Below are 24,987 nucleotides of genomic sequence, written 5' to 3' on the forward strand. Positions count from 1 at the left end.
AAGTACTCAGAACCAGTACTTTGTGACAGTACTCAGAACCAGTACTTAGAAACAGTACTCAGAACCAGTACTTAATGACAGTACTCAGAACCAGTACTCAGAAGCAGTACTTTGTGACAATACTCAGAAGCAGTACTTAGTAACAGTACTGACAGTACTCAGAACCAGTACTTAGTAACAGTACTTTGTGACAGTACTCAGAACCAGTACTTAGTGAAAGTACTCAGAACCAGTTCTTAGAAACAGTACTTTGTGACAGTACTCAGAACCAGTACTTAGTGAAAGTACTCAGAACCAGTACTTTGTGACAGTACTCAGAACCAGTACTGAGAAACAGTACTTTGTGATAGTACTCAGAAGCAGTACTTAGTGACAGTACTCAGAACCAGTACTCAGAAGCAGTACTTTGTGACAGTACTCAGAACCAGTACTTAGTGAAAGTACTCAGAACCAGTAATCAGAACCAGTACTGAGAAACAGTACTTTGTGACAGTACTCAGAACAAGTACTTAATGACAGTACTCAGAAGCAGTACTCAGAAGCAGTACTTAGTAACAGTACTGACAGTACTCAGAACCAGTTCTCAGAACCAGTACTGAGAACCAGTACTGAGAACCAGTACTTAGTGACAGTACTCAGAACCAGTACTTTGTGACAGTACTCAGAAGCAGTACTTAATGACAGTACTCAGAAGCAGTACTCAGAAGCAGTACTTAGTGACAGTACTCAGAACCAGTTCTTAGAAACAGTACTGACAGTACTCAGAAGCAGTACTTTGTGACAGTACTCAGAAGCAGTACTTAGTGACAGTACTCAGAAGCAGTACTTAGTGACAGTACTCAGAAGCAGCACTCAGAAGCAGTACTTAGTGACAGTACTCAGAACCAGTTCTTAGAAACAGTACTTAGTGACAGTACTCAGAAGCAGTACTTTGTGACAGTACTCAGAAGTAGTACTTAATGACAGTACTCAGAACCAGTACTCAGAAGCAGTACTTTGTGACAGTACTCAGAAGCAGTACTTAGTGACAGTACTCAGAAGCAGTACTTAGTGACAGTACTCAGAAGCAGTACTTAGTGACAGTACCAGGTCCTTCATAACACGAAGTGTTATCAGCTTCATGTATTTCATGTACTTCTACTGCTCATACTTTTACTACATGAATATTTACTAAAAGTAAAAAGTTTTAGTTTGGATCTAGTACTTGTACACTGAAGTACTCTCAGTTTTACTTGGATAAAGGATCAGCTCCAGACCCCCCCGGTCCTCCGGCCCCGGCCCCTCCGACCCTCCGCCACCAGCTCCGGGGGACAGCGACAGAAAGCCCGGGGGTCGGGCAGCACTCACCGGCGGTCATGAGGACGAGGATCCCGGTCCACAACGTCCGGCACCGAGCCATGTTCCTCGGACAAAGACAGCCGGAGAGTCCCGGCGCTCGGTCCTTCGTCCGTCGGTGAGTCCCCGGCGCAGAGTCGCTCCAGATGTTTTTCATCCAGATGTGGTTTAGCCCCGCCCACCGCTGTTACTCCGGTGACACGAACAGGCGCTGGACTTCTTCATTGTTCTTCTTGTTGGAACGAGAGAAACATTCAGAAGTTAAAGAAAAAAGAGATAAAAACCCAGAAGTATTTTTAATAACGAACAAAACAAGCGACTTCAGAGGCGAAGATGATTTTAATGAACAGGAAACATTAAAGATATTCTATTATAATAGAATTATTATATCATAACCATATGTTTAAGACATAATCCAGTTGTTCACGTCTACTTCATGTTCCACATCTGTACATCAGAAAAAAATACACTGCATGTTATAAAACATATGAAATTAAATAAATGTTAAATCTTCTGACGATGCGACTCAAAATGTTTCTTCACTCGTTTGGTCAGTAAACGTTTTGTCTGCAGTGACAGACTGCGGACCGCAGGGGGCGACACGGACCCACAACAACGACACAGTTCATACACACAATATGATTTATTATCATGAGCGGAGATCCACGGATTTCATTCTCCGACACAGTGGGAGAAGTTTAACAGGATTATTCCAGCCTGTTGGTCAGAGACCACACACACACACACACACACACACACACACACTTCGTCTTATCAGGTTGATGACGCGTCACTGAGCATCTGAACTTTGACCCCGGGCCTCCGCGGGTCGCCCTCCAACTGTCGGTCCGTGTGCAGACATCAGACATGAAGAGGAGACTGCTGCTCGTGTCCAACTCCACGGTGCACGGCGGCGGGTACCTGGACCACTGTCAGCGGGACGTCCGGCTCTTCTTCGGACCGTGAGTCACTTCTTCTCCTCACGCTCACAGCAAGTGGAATGTGTGTTTGGAAAGTGTGACATGAACCATCCGGTCTGATGGTTCTGCCAGTGACCTGAAGGTCTGAAGGTCTGAAGTTCTGAAGTCTGAAGGTTTGATGGTCTGAAGGTCTGAAGGTCTGAAGGTTTGATGGTCTGAAGGTCTGAAGGTCTGAAGGTTTGATGGTCTGAAGGTCTGAAGGTCTGAAGGTTTGATGGTCTGAAGGTCTGAAGGTCTGAAGGTTTGATGGTCTGAAGGTCTGAAGGTCTGAAGGTTTGTGTTGAAACTGACTTTGTTTGTTTGTGTTTCAGAGATGTGAAGAAGATTCTGTTTGTTCCTTACGCTCTGCACGACAGAGACGAGTACACCAGGATGGCCCGGGACAAGTTCAGCTCTCTGGGTGTGTGTGTGTGTGTGTTGGAGTACAATAATAATAATCACCTCAATACAATTTTCATCCAAGTATTGCTGAAGTGCGGTGAAGAAGTTTAAGAAGTTTGTTTTTCCTTTTCTTTAAAACCTCAAACTTCACCAGTTCAGAGAGAAAAATTAATGTTGATCACGTTTGTTCATAACTTTTATGATCAGAGTTAATGTTTCACTCCACAGCAGCAGTGACCTTTGCTTTAGAGCAGAGAGAATCCAGAGTGTGTGTGTTGCACTAACCTGGACTGTGTTATGAAGTGTTGTCTTGTTGTTTCTGCAGGTTATGATCTGCTCAGCGTTCACGAGGCTGCGGATCCTGTCGACGCCGTCAGGAAGAGTCAGGGAATCTTCATAGGTGAGGAACATCGTTTCTCTTCTCTTTGATCCGTGTCTTTACTTCCTCCCACTTCCTCCTTTGTGTGCGTGTGTGTGTGTGTGTGTTGGTGTGTGTGTGTGTGTGTGTGTGCAGGAGGAGGAAACACTTTCCGGCTGCTGAAGAGTCTCTATGACAACAGGCTGCTGTGTGAGATCAGGAGACGAGTGCTGGAGGTGAGGCTGATATCATATATATCATATGTCATATATCTTATTTTAAACATCATGATGTCGTGAAACAGTTTCACTCATTCACAAGAAAATAATTGCAGATTTCTCCATAAGTGTAAACGTCCTGCCAGAAAAACTCATAAAGAAGTTTATGATCATTAGTTATGGAGAGAAACTTGTCTGAAGGAGTCGATCATTTCAGAATAATGATTGACAGGTGGATGGTCAGGCTTCACTCCTTCTTCCTCGTCCCCCAGGATGGCGTCCCCTACATGGGCTCCAGTGCTGGCACCAACGTGGCCACCATCAGCATCAGCACCACCAATGACATGCCCATCGTCTTCCCTCCATCCTTCTCCGCCATCGGCCTCGTTCCCTTCAACATTAACCCGCACTACCTGGACCCCGACCCCAACAGCCGCCACATGGGGGTGAGAATGTTGAGTTGGTCCTTTGTCCTGAATGTACTGAGACAGAGACGGAGCGTTTCTATGGAGACAGACATTCTGTCTGTTTGAGTGTTGTTGTCTTGTTGATGATGTTCTTCTTGAACAGGAGACCCGACAGCAGAGGATCACCCAGTACCACGAAGAACCAGAGACTCCGTGTGTCCTGGTGAGACAGATCTTTGTTTCTTGACTCAGTATTCACCTGTCGTCTAGTTGTTGTTTTTAAATTCAAGGACGAAGGTTCATTGTGAACGGGAGAGTTTTCAGGATGGGGCCCAGATCAGATCCCCTAACCCTAACCCTCCGTAGTGAGGTTGCAGGGTTTTGACTGTGAGTGTTTTCAGGGTTTGAGGGAAGGGTCCATGCTGCTGGTGGAGGGAAACAAAGCCACACTGCTGGGAACCACGAAGGCCAGACTCTTCACTAGGTCAGTGGACACATTGATACTTTCACACTGTTGTGGGTTTGAACGAGACCGGTGGAACCATGGAGCCACAAGAGTCTCTGTGATGTTTTGTTCCAGGGGACGCCCCCCGGTGGAGTACGACGCTGGTAGTGACCTGAGCTTCCTGATGACGGACGCACAGTGACTCACTTCCTCAGCTGTGGATGATTGTTCTGGTTGAATCAGAATAAATGTTTTAAATAAACATCATTGTTCCCGAGTTGAATAAAGTCTCTTTAGTTGTGTCTTTTAAAATTCGTCCAGAGAAGACTTAAAGTTCCATATTGTCCCTTTCCGGTGTTTTATTTGAAGTTTTGATCCTTTAGAGGTTACATTTGTTTTATTTAGAACCAAAAAACATCTCAATATTACTTTGGACTGTCTAAATAATATGTTGTCCACTACCAACAATTCATCGGGACCCGGTTTTGGCGGCGGCCCGTGAGGCGTTAGATACCAGAGCGGCCGGTGACAGCGGCCGGTCCACCGGTGTCTCTGCCCAACAGCAGCTCCATGACGCAGGCCGCCGCTGACACCGGTTACTGATGAATTTTACAAAGGTAAAATAACTCAGAGTTAGTTCTGGTCTTACCAACCGTCATCATCCAGACACGAAACACTGAGCCGAGTGTGAACACATCAATTTATTTCAGTTCAAAGGTGAAATCATCTCAGTATCAAAGTTATTTCTTTACTCTCGAGGTGAAAGAATACGTACATCAACAAAACAGTCAACATGTTGTCATGGCAGCAAGGAGGACAGATGGAGTTACACATCAAACACAGTGAACAGCCTCAGTTCAGTTCGTTCACTCAGATCAGGAAGTTCAGGATCCGACATCGACCCGGTGTCACGTCTGAACCTCCACAGACCTCAGGTCGGATCAGGTGGTTCAGGATCCGACATCGACCCGGTGTCACGTCTGAACCTCCAAAGACCTCAGGTCGGATCAGGAGGTTCAGGATCCGACATCGACCCGGTGTCACGTCTGAACCTCCACAGACCTCAGGTCGGATCAGGAGGTTCAGGATCCCACATCGACCCAGTGTCACGTCTGAACCTCCACAGAGATCAGGTCGGATCAGGAGGTTCAGGATCTGGACCTGTTGGAGTCCGACCTTGTGAACATCGGTGATATTTTAGAGCGACGACAGTTATTAAATGCAGATGATCAGAAATGTTCCGTGGACCTTTATCAAAGTGATTCTTCAGTGATTCATATAGTTATAAAATCATCTTCAGCCTTACACGTGAGTTCATGATGTCAAACCCAATAGGGGTAAATTCCAAGTAAACTTTTTATTTTCTTTCTGCGATGTTCACACACGAACATCAAACACCACGTGACAGGAAAGTAACCACCTGTCGCATACTGGCCCGCCCCACCGGCCCCGCCCACCTCACAGGCTGGAGCGACGCCTGTCAGTCTGTCTTACCGTGACGATGACAGATGATCTCAGACAGTGAAGAGACAGAAGCAGGTTCTCCGACAGCGAGCAGCTGCTACATTTATCTGACCTCAGCTCAGGTTCTCTTCCTGCCCGCAGTGTCGGGTTCAGGGTGCATTCTGGGATAATTTGGGAACAGCGTGAGTTGGTTCATCACGTGTGAGCGTCTGATTGGTCCGGCTGACAACATGATACCATGCCAACAGACTGAGGCTCGATGGAAATAGAGAGATTATACTGATCTCAGCTGCTGCAGCTGAGGGAATAAAGAGCAGGAGTTAGCTGCTAACGTTAGCATAAACTGTCAAATCATTCCACTCCGTCACGTCAATACACTGTAGATCAACGTACGTTGTTAGCTGATGAAATGCTAACGCTCAAGTTTCACATGTTCAAACTGCAGCTGAAGATTATTTATATCAAATCATCCGATGAATCTTTTTTAAATTAGTGGAGAAACTGTTATAAAACTAGTTACATCTTCAGGTGTACAAAGGAATATTTAGTGTACTGTGACAAAGCAGGAAACTCTCAAACGCTTATTACAATTATTATTGTTATTAATACAATTTAGCAAAAGTGTACTCTGGTGTAGAAATGGGCCAGAGCCGCTGCTGTCAATCATCACTCAAGTCTCTCTCACACACACACACACACACACACACACACACACACACACACACACACACACACACACACACACACACACACACACACACACACACACACACACACACACACACACACACACAGGAAGACAAAGGTCAATATATTACTGTCACACCCAGAAAAGGAAACTTAACATCTTCATCCCAACACAAAGACCTGATGACAGCTGGTTGTTATTAAATCTCATTATTGCTGTTATTATCACATACGCCACAAAAGCGTTTTTCTTTTGACTTTTTTCTCTTCTACTCTCTGACAGTGTGTTTCTCCTCCTTCCGTTTCTTTTCCAGACAATATTATGTCAGGTCTCAGTCTGACGACCAGTCGGTGAATCGATCAGCAGTTCTCTGACTCATCGATCATTTTGAGCCTGGACGAAAAAAGTGCGAATGAAATATCAGGCTCCAGAACCTGGAGTGAGACGCATCAGGACGCGTCATGTTGAATCTCAGCAGTTTGATCTTTGAGAAGATCCAACATGAGACGTGACGTGGTCCAACGGAACAGAAACAACAGTGACATCAGCCTCCTGCAGGCGGAGCTTCTCATTGGCACAAACACAACAGGACGAGACTAGAAAACATAAACCCTATGAAAAGTGAACCCAGTACCATGATCTGACACTGTACAGTGACACAGAGACACAGTGAGGACAGTGAGGACAGTGGACTCGTGTCCTGTATTTACACAGTTTGACCTCTAGGAGTCGGTGTTGCCGTTCTCCTCCGGCTGCAGCTGCTCCTTCTCTGTGCAGTCCTCCTGCGGCGGGCGGACTCGCTTGAAGAAACCCAACTGAGGAATAGGAGATGAGAGAAGAGGAAGAGGAGAGGAAGAGAAAGAGGGAGTTGAAGAGGAAGAAGAGAGGAAGAGTAGTTTAGTGCAGACAATCCTGTAATCGTACTAAGATCTAACAGCTGGTGATTAAGTGTCATACTACGACCAAGATGGTCCCCACAGAGACCTGGTCTGGTCCCCACAGAGACCTGGTCCCCACAAAGACCTGGTCCCCACAGAGACCTGGTCCCCACAAAGACCTAGTCCCCACAGAGACCTGGTCTGGTCCCAAGAGAGACCTTGTCCCCACAAAGACCTGGTCCCCACAGAGACCTGGTCCCCACAAAGACCTAGTCCCCACAGAGACCTGGTCTGAGTCTGGTTCCCACAGATACCTGGTCCCCAAAGAGACCTTGTCTGGTCCTCACAGAGACTTGGTCCCCACAAAGACCTGGTCCCCACAGAGATCTGGTCTGAGTCTGGTCCCCACAGAGATCTGGTCTGAGTCTGGTCCCCACAGAGATCTGGTCTGAGTCTGGTTCCCACAGAGACCTGGTCTGGTCCCCTCAGAGACCTGGACTCAGTCTGGTTCCCACAGAGACCTGGTCCCCACAGAGACCTGGTCTGAGTCTGGTTCCCACAGAGACCTGGTCTGGTCCCCTCAGAGACCTGGACTCAGTCTGGTTCCCACAGAGACCTGGTCCCCACAGAGACCTGGTCTGAGTCTGGTTCCCACAGAGACCTGGTCTGGTCCCCACAGAGACCTGTGAGAACAGAGGTTGAACAGTGGAGCATCATCCTCTTGTGTCAGAGTTCGTCTTCACCTTGTACATGATGAAGATGAGCAGCGCCAGCAGCAGCAGCCCGGCCAGCACCGCCAGAGCCACGACCCAGCCCGGGACCGGCTGAGGAGTGTCCACCACCCACATCACCGAAACGCTCACCTGGAAACACACCAGTCAGTCGTCAGCTGACCTCGACAAACTCACATGTCTGACGTCATCATCAACATCAACAACAACAACCACAACACCGAGACATGTTCCATGTGACGAGATCATCAGAGAAGAGTTTCAGACTGAGGAGGAAACACCTGAAACACTCTGACTAATAATTATATTAACACGCCCACATGTCAACTTCCAATGATGTCACAGTTATGGTTTGTGAGTGACAGCTGACCTCTGTCCTATCAAGATATGTCAGCTGTGGTTGTTGGGCCACAACGTGTTACTGTCGTACGCTGACGACGGTGTGGCGTTGGCGTCTCACCGTGGTGCTGTTGGACGGCAGCTCCGACACCAGGTTCTTGTACGGCATCTCGGTCACATTGAACGTGGCTGTAGCTCGAACCACGTACGAACGATTCTGATTCTCAGTCTGAAAAGAGAAATCAACCAAGAGAGTCACACGTTCGACGAACGTCGCGTCGGCCACAGAAATATTCTGAGAAAACTGTATTTAAAAAGCAGTATATCAACAAACTGAGACACTGAGTGTTTTGTTGTGTCCGGTGTGTGTGAGGAGGCTTGTTTTCTTCACCCTGAGGAAGTTGTTGACAGTCAGTCTGGAGTAGATAGAGAGGATGGCGTACTTCTTCCGCTCCAAACGACCGACCTGACAACTGAGCCGCAGACACTTTGCTGTGGAGCAGTCCTACACACACACACACACACACACACACACACACACACACACACACACAGATTAAAGGTATAAGGTATAAGGTTTGATAACAGAAGTTAAAGACTCACTTATAATCAAATAAAACCAGATTCTCTATAGTATTTTAAATGTTCTTAAAGTATTGCATATCAAGATATCAATAAATACACTAGAGATCCTCATTTGTGTGTATGTGTACCAGTGTCTGCAGATCGCTCTGGGAGTCTCTTGACTCCAGGTCTCTCCTGCGAACGTGGTTTCTGTTTCGTCCTTCTGTCTCTCGCTCTCTGGGCGGAACAATGCTGCTGTTCTTCTGTGAGGTCAACGGGATCTGACACACACAAACACACACACACACACACACACACACAGAAGAAAGTTCCTTAAAAACACCAAGATGAATCCTGTTTCCGGCCTTAAAATCATGAAGTGTGAACTCGGCATAACTCGTCTTTTGTCACCGTTCTGATTAAGGCGGTGTGTGTGTGTGTGTGCGTGTGTGCGTGTGTGCGTCTCACCGACAAGTTGAGTGGGTTGATCTCGATGACGGTCGTACAGTTGATGGGTCCGTCCGTCTCGTAGCTCATGATGTAGAGCAGAGAACTGTTCTTGTACTCGTACGGCCACAGGACCTCCAGGGACGCTTTGCTGACCGTACTGGGCCCGCTGTTCAGGAGCTGAGGGGTCAAAGGTCACTGTTGAGTTACTGTGACCTGTGACAAACTGATGGTTGTGACTGTGACATGAGATGTAAATGACCACATGTACTGTACATGATGTGTGTGTGTGTGTGTGTGTGTACCTCGTAGACGTGTAATATTTGTGGTCCCATGTCGTCTACACCCACGGGAGGTTCTTTAGGTTTCCAGTTGGCGATGGGAAGTAACACCTGACCAGGAGACGACGACCTGGGACACACACACACAAATTTACAGATTGTTACGAATTATTATGTTTCTACATTACTATATACTATTATCATATATCTCTTTCAGATCACATTTTATGTGTTTATTTTGTATTATGTATGTATTATTGATTATAGTTTATTGACTCTGTTTGTTCAGATTTTGAGACATTCATCTTTTGACGGTTCTCCAGGAAATGACATCACAGGAAGTAGAAACCCTAATAAAGGAACTGGATGGAACATTTCTACTGCAGAGGTCAAAGGGTCCCAGGACACACATAAACACACACATGGAGTGTTACCCTCTGATGGAGACACACACACACACACACACACATGGTGTGTTACCCTCTGATGCACACACACACACACACACACACAGTGTTACCCTCTGACGGACACACACACACACACACACACACAGTGTGTTACCCTCTGACGGACACACACACACACACACACACACACACACACACACACACACACACACACACACACACACACAGTGTTACCCTCTGACGGAGACACACACACACACACACACACACACACACACACACACAGTGTTACCCTCTGACGGAGACACACACACACACACACACACACACACACACAGTGTTACCCTCTGACGGAGACACACACACACACACACACACACACACACACACAGTGTTACCCTCTGACGGAGACACACACACACACACACACACACACACACACACACACACACACACACACACACACACACACACACACACACACACACACACACACACACACACACAGGGTTACCCTCTGATGGAGACACACACACACACACACACACAGGGTTACCCTCTGATGGACACCCTGGCGAGCACGGCCAGCTTGGTGATACTCGACACTCGAGGACTTGTGTTGTCGAACTGGTTCGAGCTGAAGAAGAAAACAAGATTCTTTTAACATGAAATCCTCAGGAAAATGTTTGACGGTCGCCCTCTGCTGGTCAGGACACAGAACACAGGCTTCACTCAGAGATGACACCACGAATATAAATATATATCTGATGATGTTTGTGTTGAGTTATGAACAAACCTGACGATCTGCAGGTCGAACCTGACGGACGTGTCCTCCTCCGACAGCTGGTGCACACTGAACCTCAACTCAGCCAGCACCTGGCCAATCACAGCACGGTAAGAGATAGCAAAGGCCCAATCAGGACGCAGGAAGAGACAAACTATACAACATGTCACGGTCGTAGGAGACACGACCGTGTCACTTCATCTTTCTTCTGAACAATAATATCTGTCAGAGCAGCACCTGGAACCCCCACAATGCACTTGGCTCCTACAGACTGACCTTGGTTCCTCCCTTCATGGGGTTCCCCAGGTCGCACACCACCATCTTGGTCTGGTTCTCCTTCTTGTAGGCGCAAGACAACCTGGAGAGCTTCTGACTGCGGACCACCCCGGTGAAGTCGGCCTGCTGCGGAGGGAAGACGTGGAGCTCGGCCTCGTATGCGCCCTCGCCCTGGTTCTCGGCGCTGACCTCCAGGGTCAGAGCGTTGTCGTCGCCAATGTAGATCTGATCTCGGTCGCTGCAACGGCAACACGGCAACTCAGGCAACGAAAAACATCACTGAGATGAAACAACTAGAGGAACAGAGACTCACCTGGTCACGGACAACTTGAGGTCCGGTTTACAGATGTTATCGTCTCCGCAGTCCAACAGGATGTGAGCCTGGGGGGGGGGGTTAAAGGGTCAGTAAACAGCTCCTCCAGCACGAGTCAACCAGACGAGCTGAACGGTCCAGTGATTCTGACCCCAAGTGATGTTTATTTAAAACTCAGGTTTTTAAATCACATCATGTTTCAAAGAGATGAAATATAAAATCCATGAGTAAAGATCTTGATGTCAAGTGATGTCACAGGTCAGGAACCTCATGAGCAGTTCACTCCTCAAAGCAGCGAGTTTCTCCTAATTCACTGTTTGTTCTGTACTGAGGTTCTGGTCCGAGGCCCGCTGGTCGGACAGTGGTTTACCTGCTTGGTGACGTTGGATGGGGCCGACGTGTCGAGGATGGGCAGCAGGCCGGTCTTGTCGGCGGCCTGCTGGTAGTCCAAACTGTACTCCATCGCCACGGAGATGGGAGTGATCTTATCCCGGAACTCACGGTCGTCCTGAGACAAAGACGTTGAGATGTTAAGACGTTAAGACAGAGAGCAGTGAGCTCATCGTTAACAGACCAAAATTCTGTTAAACTGTCAATCAGCAGAGATCTGATTCATTTTCCTTACCCTGAGGAAGACGTGCTGCTCCTCGCAGGCCAAACCTCTGCCGTTGGCCACCGTCATGTTCTTGTGGTACTGGAAGGTCCGACTGTGCAGGAAGAGGACGCGCTTGGTCAACTCCTTCTGCTTCAGACGATCCAACATCAGGTCCACACGGAAATCTGGAAGTGATGAAGAAGACAGAGAGAAAGAGTGATGAGGAGGAGCAGGAGGAGGAGGAGCCGATATGAATCTGCTGTTTGACTCACTCAGAAAAGCTGGAGCTCCGAGACCGCTTGCCTTCAAACAGTACTTCACCTTGAAACTGAAAACACAGAGTCAGATCATATCACTGATCGTCTTTATATACAGTCTGTGATCGTCTTCATATACAATCACTGATCGTCTTTATATAGAGTCACGGATCGTCTTTATATACAGTCACTGATCGTCTTTCTATACAGTCAGTGATCGTCTTTATATACAGTCAGTGATCGTCTACATATACAGTCAGTGATCGTCTTTATATAGAGTCACGGATTGTCTTTATATACAGTCACTGATCGTCTTTATATACAGTCAGCGATCGTCTTTATATACAGTCAGTGATCGTCTACATATACAGTCAGTGATCGTCTTTATATACAGTCACTGATCGTCTTTATATACAGTCACTGATCGTCTACATATACAGTCACGGATCGTCTTTATACACAGTCAGTGATCTTTTTTATATACAGTCAGTGATCGTCTTTATATACAGTCAGTGATCGTCTTTATATACAATCACTGATCGTCTTTATATAGTCACGGATCGTCTTTATATACAGTCAGTGATCGTCTATATATACAGTCAGTGATCGTCTACATATACAGTCAGTGATCGTCTACATATACAGTCAGTGATCGTCTTTATATACAGTCACTGATCGTCTACATATACAGTCACGGATCATCTTTATATAGTCAGTGATTTTTTTTTATATACAGTCAGTGATCGTCTTTATATACAGTCAGTGATCGTCTTTATATACAGTCAGTGATCGTCTACATATACAGTCAGTGATCGTCTTTATATAGAGTCACGGATTGTCTTTATATACAGTCACTGATCGTCTTTATATACAGTCAGCGATCGTCTTTATATACAGTCAGTGATCGTCTACATATACAGTCAGTGATCGTCTTTATATACAGTCACTGATCGTCTTTATATACAGTCACTGATCGTCTACATATACAGTCACGGATCGTCTTTATACACAGTCAGTGATCTTTTTTATATACAGTCAGTGATCGTCTTTATATACAGTCAGTGATCGTCTTTATATACAGTCAGTGATCGTCTACATATACAGTCAGTGATCGTCTTTATATACAGTCACTGATCGTCTTTATATACAGTCACTGATCGTCTACATATACAGTCACGGATCGTCTTTATACACAGTCAGTGATCTTTTTTATATACAGTCAGTGATCGTCTTTATATACAATCACTGATCGTCTTTATATAGTCACGGATCGTCTTTATATACAGTCAGTGATCGTCTATATATACAGGCTGAGGTGACTCACCAGGACACCTGAGTGCTGGTTCCAGGAAGTGTGCAGTTCTTCTCCTCTGGGTTGATGATCTGAGGCGTCATTTCCAATGTGGCGTTCACACTGATCACAGGACGAGCTCTGACGAACACACACACACACACACACACACACACACACACACACACACACACACACACACACACACACACACACACACACACACACACACACACACACACACACACACACACACACACACACACACACACACACACACACACACACACACACACACGGTTCGATTCAGCTTATCAAGTTTTTTTTAAATCTTGTTTCTTGAGCATAAAGAATTTAGAGAAACCAGAACACCCCCACCCCCCTCACAGCAGCAGAGGACAGAGTGTGTCACACACACACACACACACACATGTTCAGGCTCAACAGCCACAAAACAGATTCAGTCTGACAAAAAACAAAAGCTTGTATTTAAAGGTGTTTGACTGTGTGTGTGCGTGTGTGTGTGTAGCAGCAGGAGGATGTTAACGTCAGCAGGATGACGCTGAGCAGATTCTATAAAGTCAGTGGGAGAAATGTGAACGAGCTCTTTGATGCCAGAGGTGGGCTCGCTCATTTACTGAACACACACACACACACACACACACAGTAGGAGTTTTGATTACCTGTATAAAACAGCTTTGTCTGCTCCAAACACTCCCACTATTAAATCTGAAAGACAAAGACACACACGTTCACTTCAGTCCTGCTGCTCCTCTCAACAGTGTGTGTGTGTGTGTGTGTGTGTGTGTGTGTACCTGGATATCCATTCTGGTCTATGTCAGTGTTTCCAGTCATGGAGTATCCAAAGCTCGCAGGCATGTAGCTGGACGCCCACTTCCCCTGCAGGACCTGAGAGACGAGACACGACACTAAGCTTTGTTTCCTTCCTGTTGACTCTTATGTTATATATATATATATATATATGTTATATATATATGTTATATATATATGTTTGTATATGTTAAATGATTTAATCGCTTCAGCTCCTGAGCCTGAAGACAAACAGCTGCTGACAGTTTCTGACACTTTACAACTCTGGGCTTCAAACTGCTTCATCGTCTCTTATCAATAAAACCTCTTCAACACGTAGAGGAAGCTCCTGAACTTCACTCAGTCTGGAACCTTCAGCCTCATCGTCAGGTGAGTCCGTGTGAACCAGACGGACCAGCTGTGGTTCTGGTGTTCGACGTGTCGGAGTCTTTACCTGGGAAGGAGTCGGGTTGGGCCCCTGAGGGCGGCCATTGTGGATGTAGACCAAGCCGTGACGGTCTGGACCTCCGTAAGGTGCCGAGATGGCCACGTCTGGAGGGAGAACCACACACACGAGTGTCAGGAATCATCCAGCTCAGAAGAGTGTGTGTGTGTGTGTGTGTGTGTGTGTGTGTGTGGTTGCATCACACCGTTGTATCCGTCCATGTCCAGGTCTCCCAGTGCAGTGATGGCAGACCCGTATCTGGCGTAGCCCTCCGACCCCGTCAGCATTTGAGGAGGGTGGAAGGAAAATCCTCCTCGGCCCAGGTACACTGACACCTGGAGGACACACACACACACACATATACACACACACACACGCACGCACACACACACACAGACGACAGAGGGGGAGGAGGTCAAATTAGAAGCTAAAAAGCGCAACACGTTTTCCATTTCAAATGTGTGTGTGTGTGTGTGTCCTCACCTGTCCCACCTCCCTGAGTTTTCCATCGGAGCCTCTGTCCATGAAGAGCGGAGCTCCAACCAACAGATCCACCAAACTGAGAAACAGACATGAAGAACAGAGCAACTGTTACTGTGATACTGTAACAGTCTGGAGCAGGTCAGAGGTCAGCAGAGGTCAGCATAGGTCATCTTCAGGCAGTCGTCACAGTGGATCAGGATTTAAACTCACCCGTCGTTATTCACATCACCGGCAGCGACTGAGTGTCCGAAGTAGGCGGCCATCTGCGACACAGAGCAGCAACGTCACACACACATACGTTCCTCACACACTCACACGTTCCTCATGAGAGTTATGAATAATTAAATACCTGCGTGCCTGTGAAGTTCTCCATCGACTCCATGTTGAGGCCGTTGAAGATGTTCACCTGTAACATCAAACAGCATGAGCGTTAGCAATGCTGCTCACAGGTTAACGGCTTGTTAGCATGAGAAAACATTCGTCACTGAACCTGCTGTCATGTGACCAGCTGAGGTGTGTGGGTGTGTGTGTGTGTGTGTGTGTGTGTACGTACATAGCCCAGGGCCTTGTCCCCACGAGGGACTCCCGTCACGTAGTCTGTAGAGGTGAGGAAACACTCATGTCAGTGGATCATTATTGATCCATATACTGAATATGAACATGTCATACGACGTGATCAGGTCAGAGACGATTGACTGAACCGTCGAGGACGAGAGGAAACGGTCCAGAGACATGAACGTGAATATGATGAATATGATTATCAAAGCAGATGCTGTTGATGAACTAATTGATCAATCAAAGTTCACATGGAACAACTGATGCTTCACAAACAAGAATCTTGATGTTTTACAATTTAAACATAAACTTTATTATAAATAACTATAAATTAAATTAGAATATAAACTGGACTGACAGATCAATGATGTCATGCAGTGAACTGACTCCACCCACTCTCACCTTCCTTCCCGTCGTCGTTGAAGTCTCCCACCGTCACAGAGTAACCTGTGAGCACACACGCACACACACACACACTTCATCAACACACACACTGACAGGGACTCGTCCAGCGGCCAGACACAGTGAGAAGGTCGTGGTTACCCAGGTAACTGTCGTCGTACTGGGCGCCGGCGGACTTGGTAGTGTGGGTGTTTCCGTACGGGGTGATGAAGTTTTTGTCAAACCGGGTAAAGATCTCAGAGACGTCGTCGGAAATCAGCTGACCTGAAGAGAGAGAGAGAGATAGAGAGAACCTTAGAAAAGGGAGCAGAACGACAACAGAACAGAGGTCATTGGTCAGAGGGGATGGGAACAACAACAGGAAGAACAGAACAGAAGGACAAAGGATCCGAAAGAGAAGAAATGATTTGACACAAGTTTGTTTACAAGACTTTTTTACACAACGTGCAATTAAAGAATCCACAGAGTGTGTGTGTGTGTGTGTGTGTTTGTGTTCGTGTGAGTCAGTGTGTGGCTGGTTGTGTAACCGAGTGTTGACTTGACAGGAAACAATAATTAACCAACACCACAGAGAGAAAACAGACTGACTCACTGAGTCACACCCTCTAGTGTAAGACGAGAACACAAACATGGATTACAACACGGTCGCTCACTCACTCACTCACTCACTCACTCACTCACTCACTCACTCACTCACCCTGCCAGTAGAAGCTCCCTGGTCCTCCCACCACCACCCTGTTGTTCTTCTGGAACACACACAGAAGCACTATATTCATATTTATATAAAACATTTGTCAATAATTCCTCACGTTACTATCGAACCCTTTTGTTACTGATTCTTGATATTTTACAGTTAAACAGAAACTTTATTATAAATGAATATAAATGAAACAGAACTCGTGTATCGTGTGAGATATATATATGTATATATATATATAAACACTTATCAAAACCTATAGAATAATAATAAGAGTGTGTTTATTCTTACTGGGTGAAGTGTTTTGATCCTGAGTTTGGATGTGTGTTATACTGTATTATTATTATTATTATTATTATTATTATTATTATTAATAATAATAATAATAATAATAATGAGTTTCCTCTGGACACAGACCTTCAGGAAGTCGGCGCTGAAGCCGGCCTGGCAGAAGCCCTGCCCCTCGGGAGAGGTCGCACCTGCACCAGAGGTCACACATGTCATCATATAGAACATGAGAGGTCACACATGTCGTCATATAGAACATGAGAGGTCACACATGTCGTCATATAGAACATGAGAGGTCACACATGTCGTCATATAGAACATGAGAGGTCACACATGTCGTCATATAGAACATGAGAGGTCACACATGTCGTCATATAGAACATGAGAGGTCACACATGTCGTCATATAGAATATGAGAGGTCACACATGTCGTCATATAGAACATGAGAGGTCACAGATGTCGTCATATAGAACATGAGAGGTCACACAAGTCGTCATATAGAATATGAGAGGTCACACATGTCATCATATAGAACATGAGAGGTCACACATGTCATCATATAGAACATGAGAGGTCACACATGTCGTCATATAGAACATGAGAGGTCACAGATGTCGTCATATAGAACATGAGAGGTCACACATGTCGTCATATAGAACATGAGAGGTCACATATGTCATCATATAGAACATGAGAGGTCACACCTCATCATATAGAACATGAGAGGTCACACAAGTCGTCATATAGAATATGAGAGGTCACATATGTCATCATATAGAACATGAGAGGTCACACCTCATCATATAGAACATGAGAGGTCACACATGTCGTCATATAGAACATGAGAGGTCACACGTCACCATATAGAACATGAGAGGTCACACATGTCGTCATATAGAACATGAGAGGTCACACATGTCATCATATAGAACATGAGAGGTCACACATGTCGTCATATAGAAAATGAGAGGTCACACGAGAGGTCACACATGTCGTCATATAGAACATGAGAGGTCACACATGTCGTCATATAGAACATGAGAGGTCACACGAGAGGTCACACATGTCGTCATATAGAACATGAGAGGTCACACATGTCATCATATAGAACATGAGAGGTCACACATGTCGTCATATAGAACATGAGGTCACACGTGTCGTCATATAGAACATGAGAGGTCACACGTGTCGTCATATAGAACATGAGAGGTCACACATGTCGTCATATAGAACATGAGAGGTCACATGTCATCATATAGAACATGAGAGGTCACACATGTCATCATATAGAACATGAGAGGTCACATGTCATCATATAGAACATGAGAGGTCACACACGTCATCATATAGAACATGAGGTCACACATGTCGTCATATAGAACAGAAGAAGACAGTGAGGGAGTGTCAGGGCTCATGTTATATTTTGGATCAGATTATGAATCTTTGTCACGGTCCAGAGAGTCGACACTGAGCCACAAACTCTACAACTACAACAACAACTACAACATTCGTCTTCACTTCCTCACTGGAGTTGTGGTTGTTCTTTATTTGGATCAGACAGATTCTTTACAACTCTGTGATTCCTGGTCGTGTCTGTCACAGGCAGCCAAATGTTCATCCTTCTTTTCCAACTAGCTACTGTATATGTGTATTTACTGCGGTTTGCCTTGTCGTCACTGTCTGTGTTTCAGTACAGTCAGACTTTTCTCTTTTCCCTGCGTCTGTATCACAACATGTCGTGTTACGTTGATGCGTGGTGACGACGACAGACGGATGTCGGCAGATGAGTCGTCACGTCTGTCGCTGCCTGACGTGCTGTTGAGCATGTGCGCTAGGGAACGTAAACGTGTCGTACGTCATTTCATCACGCAACAATTGATCCTGGTATCATCGAGGACGACAGACCTGATCTGCAGGGAGAGTACTCCACCACCGTCCCTCCCTTCTTCAGGTAACACGTCCCCACAGGCTCCCGCTCCGACACGCCGTAGGTCGACCACTGGTACAGAGGAGCACAGGCCTGACACAGACACACACACACACACCACACACACACAGAGTTAAACACCTTTAAATACCAGCTTTTTTACCTGGGTACGATATAAATGATGAATAACTGTATATAAAGATGAGATGAGATGTGATCATGGTCACAGGGAGGAGGAGGAGCGTTGTGATTGGACAAGGTTCCTCACCAGGATGTGTTCTCCGTCTGATCGGACCGAGGCTCCGAACCACTGCTTGGACTTGAACTCCATCGGAACCCCGTCGGCGTTCGTCCTGTCGTCTGCAAAGAGCCACAGTGACATCACTTCCTGATCCTAATGACATCACAGAACCCCATTGGTCTGATCCTCCGGCAGCCATCACATGGGCCACATCAGCACAGACACACTCTGTGGTTCTTCAAATAAATACATGTGTGAGGTCGTCATGGAGCAATACTCCATGTACACACACATAAATATATATAAATACACATGCACATGTGTACATACAGTACATATAGAAATAAATATATACACACACACACACACACACATATATATACAGTATATAAATAAAGAGAAAGTCACACTTCAGTGAGAAAAGAAAAATGAAAACAAAAGACAATATCGCTGAGTCAGTTACCCCCTCCCCCAACACACGCACGCACGCACGCACACAAATTCCAGTTAATTTAGTTGTTTGGCCCAGTGCAGCTTTATTCAGCGATCACGCAGGTCAAATCTACCACAAAGGATTCTATTGTATTCACACACACACACACACACACACACACACACACACACACACACACACACACACACACACACACACACACACACACACACACACACACACACACACACACACACACACACACACACACACACACACACACGTCGGAAGTTTCCGTGGTCGTGTGTCCATTGAGATAAACACGGAAACATGGAGAGAACTGGACTCAAACGGGGGACGTTGTGCTCGTGTGTTATCCTTCTTCAGCACCGGGACGTGACCAGAACACTCTGTGGTCACGTGACACGTGATGTTCTTGTCTCTCAGGAAACAGACTGAACGACCAGTGACACATGACGGGCGTAAGGAAGTGACACCAGAATAAAACATGTTGTTGTTGTTGTTATCTCCTCGTGTCACAACTTAGTGTTCAACACTCTCAAACTCAAATCTTTCAGTCTTCATATTCATAAATGAAAACATGAAGTAGAGGATCTGAATCAGCATTTACAAAAGTTGAGTCCTCACCTGCTCCTGAACACATTCCTGAATGTGTCCTGACACGAGCCAAGAACTGAGACAAGAGGATGAACTGAGCAACATGATCTTCACTACTGGTACCGAGAAACCGTCCGTCTATCTGTTCACCTGTCTGTCTGTTCACCTGCATACCTGTCTGTCCATCTGTCTATCTGTCTGTCTGTTCCCCTGTCTGTCTGTCTGTTCACCTGCCTACCTGTCTGTTCATCTGTCTGTCTGTCTGTTCACCTGCCTACCTGTCTGTCTGTCTGTCTGTCTACCTGCCTGCCTGCCTGCCTGTTTATCTGTCTGTTCACCTGCCTGTCTGTCTGTGTCTGTCTGTTCATCTGTCTATCTGTCTGTCTGTTCACCTGTCTGTCTGTTCACCTGCCTGCCTGTCTGTCTGTCTGTTCACCTGTCTGTCTGTTCACCTGCCTGCCTGTCTGTCTGTTCACCTGTCTGTCTGTTCACTTGCCTACCTGTCTGTTCATCTGTCTGTCTGTCTGTTCACTTGCCTACCTGTCTGACTGTCTGTCTGTTCACCTGCCTACCTGTCTGTTCATCTGTCTGTCTGTCTGTTCACCTGCCTACCTGTCTGTCTGTCTGTCTGCCTGCCTGCCTGTCTGTTTATCTGTCTGTTCACCTGTCTGTCTGTCTGTCTGTTGATGATGTGATGATGTGATGATGATGAGATGATGATGTGATGATGTGATGATGATGTGATTATGATGAGATGATGATGTGATGATGATGTAATGATGATGTAATGATGATGTAATGATACCTGAGCTGTCAAACTGCAGCTCCTGGCAGGATGAGCTGCTCCAGGGACACGAGAACACCGCTCCTCTCTCCACCACACTGCTGCTGGACGAGGTGTTCGCCCGAGGAGCTCCAATCAGAACATCCGACCTGAGAGATGAGAGGAGAGAGGAGGAGAGGAGAGAGGAGAGAGGAGAGAGGAGAGAGGAGAGAGGAGAGGAGGAGAGGAGGAGGGGAGGAGAGGAGAGAGGAGAGAGGAGAGAGGAGGAGAGAGGAGAGAGGAGAGAGGAGAGAGGAGAGGAGGAGAGGAGGAGGGGAGGAGAGGAGAGAGGAGAGAGGAGGGGAGAGAGGAGAGGAGGAGAGGAGAGGAGAGAGGAGAGGAGAGAGGAGAGAGGAGAGGAGGAGAGAGGAGGAGAGGAGAGAGGAGAGGAGAGAGGAGAGAGGAGAGGAGAGAGGAGAGAGGAGAGGAGGAGAGAGGAGGAGAGGAGAGAGGAGAGGAGAGAGGAGAGAGGAGAGGAGAGAGGAGAGAGGAGGAGAGGAGAGGAGAGAGGAGAGGAGAGAGGAGAGGAGGAGAGAGGAGGAGAGGAGAGAGGAGAGAGGAGAGGAGAGAGGAGAGAGGAGGAGAGGAGAGGAGAGAGGAGAGGAGAGAGGAGGAGAGAGGAGGAGAGGAGAGGAGAGAGGAGAGGAGAGAGGAGAGAGGAGAGAGGAGAGAGGAGAGAGGAGAGGAGGAGAGGAGGAGGGGAGGAGAGGAGAGAGGAGAGAGGAGAGAGGAGGAGAGAGGAGAGAGGAGAGAGGAGAGAGGAGAGGAGGAGAGGAGGAGGGGAGGAGAGGAGAGAGGAGAGAGGAGGGGAGAGAGGAGAGGAGGAGAGGAGAGGAGAGAGGAGAGGAGAGAGGAGAGAGGAGAGGAGGAGAGAGGAGGAGAGGAGAGAGGAGAGGAGAGAGGAGAGAGGAGAGGAGAGAGGAGAGAGGAGAGGAGGAGAGAGGAGGAGAGGAGAGAGGAGAGGAGAGAGGAGAGAGGAGAGGAGAGAGGAGAGAGGAGGAGAGGAGAGGAGAGAGGAGAGGAGAGAGGAGAGGAGGAGAGAGGAGGAGAGGAGAGAGGAGAGAGGAGAGGAGAGAGGAGAGAGGAGGAGAGGAGAGGAGAGAGGAGAGGAGAGAGGAGGAGAGAGGAGGAGAGGAGAGGAGAGAGGAGAGGAGAGAGGAGAGGAGGAGAGAGGAGGAGAGAGGAGGGGAGAGAGGAGAGAGGAGGAGAGGAGAGGAGAGAGGAGAGGAGGAGAGAGGAGGAGAGGAGGAGAGAGGAGGAGAGGAGAGAGGAGAGGAGAGAGGAGAGAGGAGGAGAGGAGAGAGGAGAGAGGAGGAGAGAGGAGAGAGGAGAGGAGAGAGGAGGAGAGGAGAGAGGAGAGGAGAGAGGAGAGAGGAGGGGAGAGAGGAGAGAGGAGGAGAGGAGAGGAGAGAGGAGGGGAGAGGAGGAGAGAGGAGGAGAGGAGAGAGGAGGGGAGAGAGGAGAGGAGAGAGGAGAGAGGAGAGAGGAGGAGAGGAGAGAGGAGGGGAGAGAGGAGGAGAGAGAGGAGAGGAGAGAGGAGAGAGGAGGAGAGAGAGGAGAGAGGAGGAGAGGAGAGAGGAGGGGAGAGAGGAGAGAGGAGGAGAGAGAGGAGAGAGGAGGAGAGGAGAGAGGAGGAGAGGAGAGGAGAGAGGAGAGGAGAGAGGAGGGGAGAGAGGAGAGAGGAGGAGAGGAGAGAGGAGGAGAGGAGGAGAGAGGAGAGAGGAGAGGAGAGAGGAGGGGAGAGAGGAGAGAGGAGAGGAGGAGAGGAGGAGAGAGGAGGAGAGAGGTTATGATACAGTCTGAGGTTATGATACAGTCTGAGGTTATGATACAGTCTGAGGTTATGATACAGTCTGAGGTTATGATACAGTCTGAGGTTATGTACGGATGTTGAAGTTTTACAGTAGATGAAGTGAAGTTGTACTTTTAGTGGATCAGAAGAAGAAACTACAGTAAATATCTACAGATTAAGAAAGTTGCCTTCAGGGACACAACATGTCCATCATCTTACTTGACTTTGCTCGGGGGCATGAAGAAGTCCACGGAGAAGCCGAAGTAGCTTCCTTCCGGTCCGGAGAACACGGACGGTTTGTCCACGTCCAGGTTGAAGGCACCGCCGCGGAGGACCAGAGCCGCCAGCAGCAGCGGGCCGAGCCCCGGGAGTCCTCCCGCCATGTCCGCACCCAGCACCGGAAACAAACACCACCGTTCACCGGACGGTCCCGAGCGGCGCCACGGGCACGCGCACAACACGTCGTGTAGATCGGACGGACCGAGTCGAACCCGAGTCCGGTTCGGTTCTGATCCACCGAGTGACGTCAGAGGAGAGAAGAGGAGAAGAGGGCAGAGAGAGAGAGAGCGAGACTGCGACCGAACGAGCGACCGAGCGTGTTTGTCTCAGCTGGAGTCAAGTTACAACATCACAACACACATCCGGTTTGTTCCTTTCAAAACAAGAGTCTGAGCCTGGTGTGTTGGATCTGTCACTGATTCACCAGCCCCCTAAACATACATACACACACACACACACACACACACACACACACACACACACACACACATATATGTACATATGTTATATATGACGACACCACATCTTTGTATCTCGATCAAAAGTTTCCTAAACAATTAGCAGAAGTTTTATTTTGAAGTCAGAGTATATTTCCTGTCTCTCAGTCTCTGTGTGTAACAGTGTGTTGTTATTGACTCACAACAGGAAGTTCAGTCCTCATCAGACGAGGGGGCGGGGGGGATTATTCTGGGTCATCCACTCATGATCATCAGCTCTACGTTTCCATGGAGCGTGTGAGTGTGTGTGAGTGTGTGTTTGTGTGTTCTTGTTTTTTATCAGTTTTAGTTTACTGACGGATGGAGACAGAAAAGTGAAAGACCTTAGTTTGACACTGTCAGTGATGTCTGTGATTCTCCTTCACGTGTTTCACACTTCATCCTGTAAAATGAACAAACAACCACAAACAACAGAAGTGGAAGATCAATCATGGATCCAGGAGATTACAGAACATCATGAGCTTTATATTAATGCCACAATGTCTACGACTGGAACTGCTGCAGGGTGTGTCCACTGTGTTTACCACCACATACACACACACACAGAGACACACACACACACACACACACACACACACACACACACACACACACACACACACACACACTTTAAATCTTTGCAACCGCACCTGAACATGTCATGTCCTGGACTGTTGCACATGAGCGTTGCCCATATTTGGTCTGCAGTGTTTTTGCTTTTTAAAGGGGCATTACAACAAAGCTGTTGATTTACACTGACAGACACAACCAGGAAGAGAACATGAGTGTTCAGTGTGTGGTTGTTAACAACAGAACGGGACCAGCAGCGTTTCCAAAAGTCTCTGTTAGAAAAGTGTGGATGCCAGGCGTAACCATAGCAACAGTGATAGTGTATTCATGTTGGACAGAAACTTTGTACGAGGAGGCTTTGTGAGTCTGAGTCAAGCTCAAGTCTGAAGTAGTTTCATGTCACTTCTGTGACACGTGGTGGACACAGTTCATATCTACTTCCTGTGTCATGTGAGTTCTGAGGCTCCGACGCAGGCCGAGCGTTTTGGTCTTATTTGGCCATGAGCTTCTCTGAACCACTGCAGAGTGAAGTGTTCACTCAGGAATGTGTGGCAGAACTCCCCTGGAGGGGGAGTGTGTGTGTTGTTCTTCTGTCTCTGTGAGGACCAGACGGAGGAGGTCTTATTTATTATCATAGATTATATTTATTATTGATCGGGGGGGGTTCAGGTTCCGAGGGTCCTCACTAGTGTGGTGAAGTCTGTA

General features: G+C 47.1%; 3 protein-coding genes across 5 annotated transcripts in view; 1 reads left to right on the forward strand and 2 right to left on the reverse strand.

The window, feature by feature from the left end:
• tgfbr2l (transforming growth factor beta receptor-like) overlaps positions 1-3,160 on the reverse strand; it is an 18,992-nt gene extending 15,832 nt beyond the window's left edge. The window contains exons 1-2 of one of the 2 annotated variants that reach the window (XM_035651242.2): positions 2,982-3,160; positions 1,348-1,564 (exon numbers count right to left, since the gene is read on the reverse strand). In XM_035651242.2, coding sequence (XP_035507135.1) covers positions 1,348-1,492 — 145 coding nt within the window. In that variant the 5' untranslated portion in view covers positions 1,493-1,564; positions 2,982-3,160. Of the gene's footprint in view, positions 1-1,347; positions 1,568-2,981 lie in introns of both variants that reach the window. The other variant, XM_035651243.2, reaches the window with a different exon arrangement.
• Positions 2,063-4,407, forward strand: si:dkey-69o16.5 (Alpha-aspartyl dipeptidase-like). Its single transcript, XM_035651248.2, has 8 exons — positions 2,063-2,297; positions 2,627-2,715; positions 3,022-3,096; positions 3,211-3,290; positions 3,545-3,718; positions 3,843-3,902; positions 4,081-4,163; positions 4,260-4,407. The coding sequence occupies exons 1-8, from the start codon at positions 2,203-2,205 to the stop codon at positions 4,324-4,326; spliced, it is 723 nt and encodes a 240-aa protein (XP_035507141.1). The 5' UTR covers positions 2,063-2,202; the 3' UTR covers positions 4,327-4,407.
• Positions 4,408-4,805: 398 nt separating this feature from the next.
• Positions 4,806-23,572, reverse strand: itgav (integrin, alpha V). 2 transcript variants are annotated; one of them, XR_004796314.2, is made up of 32 exons: positions 23,177-23,572; positions 21,148-21,275; positions 19,319-19,410; positions 19,029-19,143; positions 17,252-17,313; positions 16,835-16,883; positions 16,279-16,401; positions 16,138-16,182; positions 15,734-15,777; positions 15,530-15,586; positions 15,391-15,443; positions 15,181-15,256; positions 14,903-15,032; positions 14,707-14,804; positions 14,258-14,351; positions 14,126-14,171; positions 13,476-13,583; positions 12,167-12,222; positions 11,925-12,079; positions 11,670-11,807; positions 11,300-11,367; positions 10,987-11,224; positions 10,723-10,802; positions 10,483-10,563; positions 9,541-9,646; positions 9,257-9,415; positions 8,938-9,069; positions 8,616-8,729; positions 8,346-8,453; positions 7,898-8,017; positions 5,619-7,091; positions 4,806-5,285 (listed from the first exon to the last, which is right to left on the reverse strand). XR_004796314.2 is itself a non-coding variant. In XM_035651241.2 (31 exons), the coding sequence occupies exons 1-31, from the start codon at positions 23,338-23,340 to the stop codon at positions 6,999-7,001; spliced, it is 3,132 nt and encodes a 1,043-aa protein (XP_035507134.2). In that variant the 5' UTR covers positions 23,341-23,572; the 3' UTR covers positions 4,806-6,998. The 2 variants fall into 2 exon arrangements, 1 of the variants encoding a protein (XP_035507134.2); XM_035651241.2 differs by having other exon boundaries at positions 4,806-7,091.
• Between the last annotated feature and the right edge of the window lie 1,415 nt (positions 23,573-24,987).

The sequence above is a fragment of the Scophthalmus maximus genome, chromosome 14, assembly GCF_022379125.1.
Source record: "Scophthalmus maximus strain ysfricsl-2021 chromosome 14, ASM2237912v1, whole genome shotgun sequence".
Taxonomy (NCBI): Eukaryota; Metazoa; Chordata; class Actinopteri; order Pleuronectiformes; family Scophthalmidae; genus Scophthalmus; species Scophthalmus maximus.

What these genes read in the sequence shown, in the direction of transcription:
- si:dkey-69o16.5 (XM_035651248.2), top strand. Translation starts at nt 2,203, where the DNA reads ATGAAGAGGAGACTGCTGCTCGTGTCCAACTCCACGGTGCACGGCGGC. An exon ending in GTCCGGCTCTTCTTCGGACC is followed by an intron (nt 2,298 to 2,626) that starts GTGAGTCACTTC and finishes TTTGTGTTTCAG; the next exon opens with AGATGTGAAGAAGATTCTGT. An exon ending in GGACAAGTTCAGCTCTCTGG is followed by an intron (nt 2,716 to 3,021) that starts GTGTGTGTGTGT and finishes TTGTTTCTGCAG; the next exon opens with GTTATGATCTGCTCAGCGTT.
- itgav (XM_035651241.2), bottom strand. Translation starts at nt 23,340, where the DNA reads ATGGCGGGAGGACTCCCGGGGCTCGGCCCGCTGCTGCTGGCGGCTCTG. An exon ending in TCAACCCACTCAACTTGTCG is followed by an intron (nt 9,070 to 9,256) that starts GTGAGACGCACA and finishes TGTGTGTGTCAG; the next exon opens with ATCCCGTTGACCTCACAGAA. An exon ending in TCATCTTCATCATGTACAAG is followed by an intron (nt 7,092 to 7,897) that starts GTGAAGACGAAC and finishes CCTATTCCTCAG; the next exon opens with TTGGGTTTCTTCAAGCGAGT.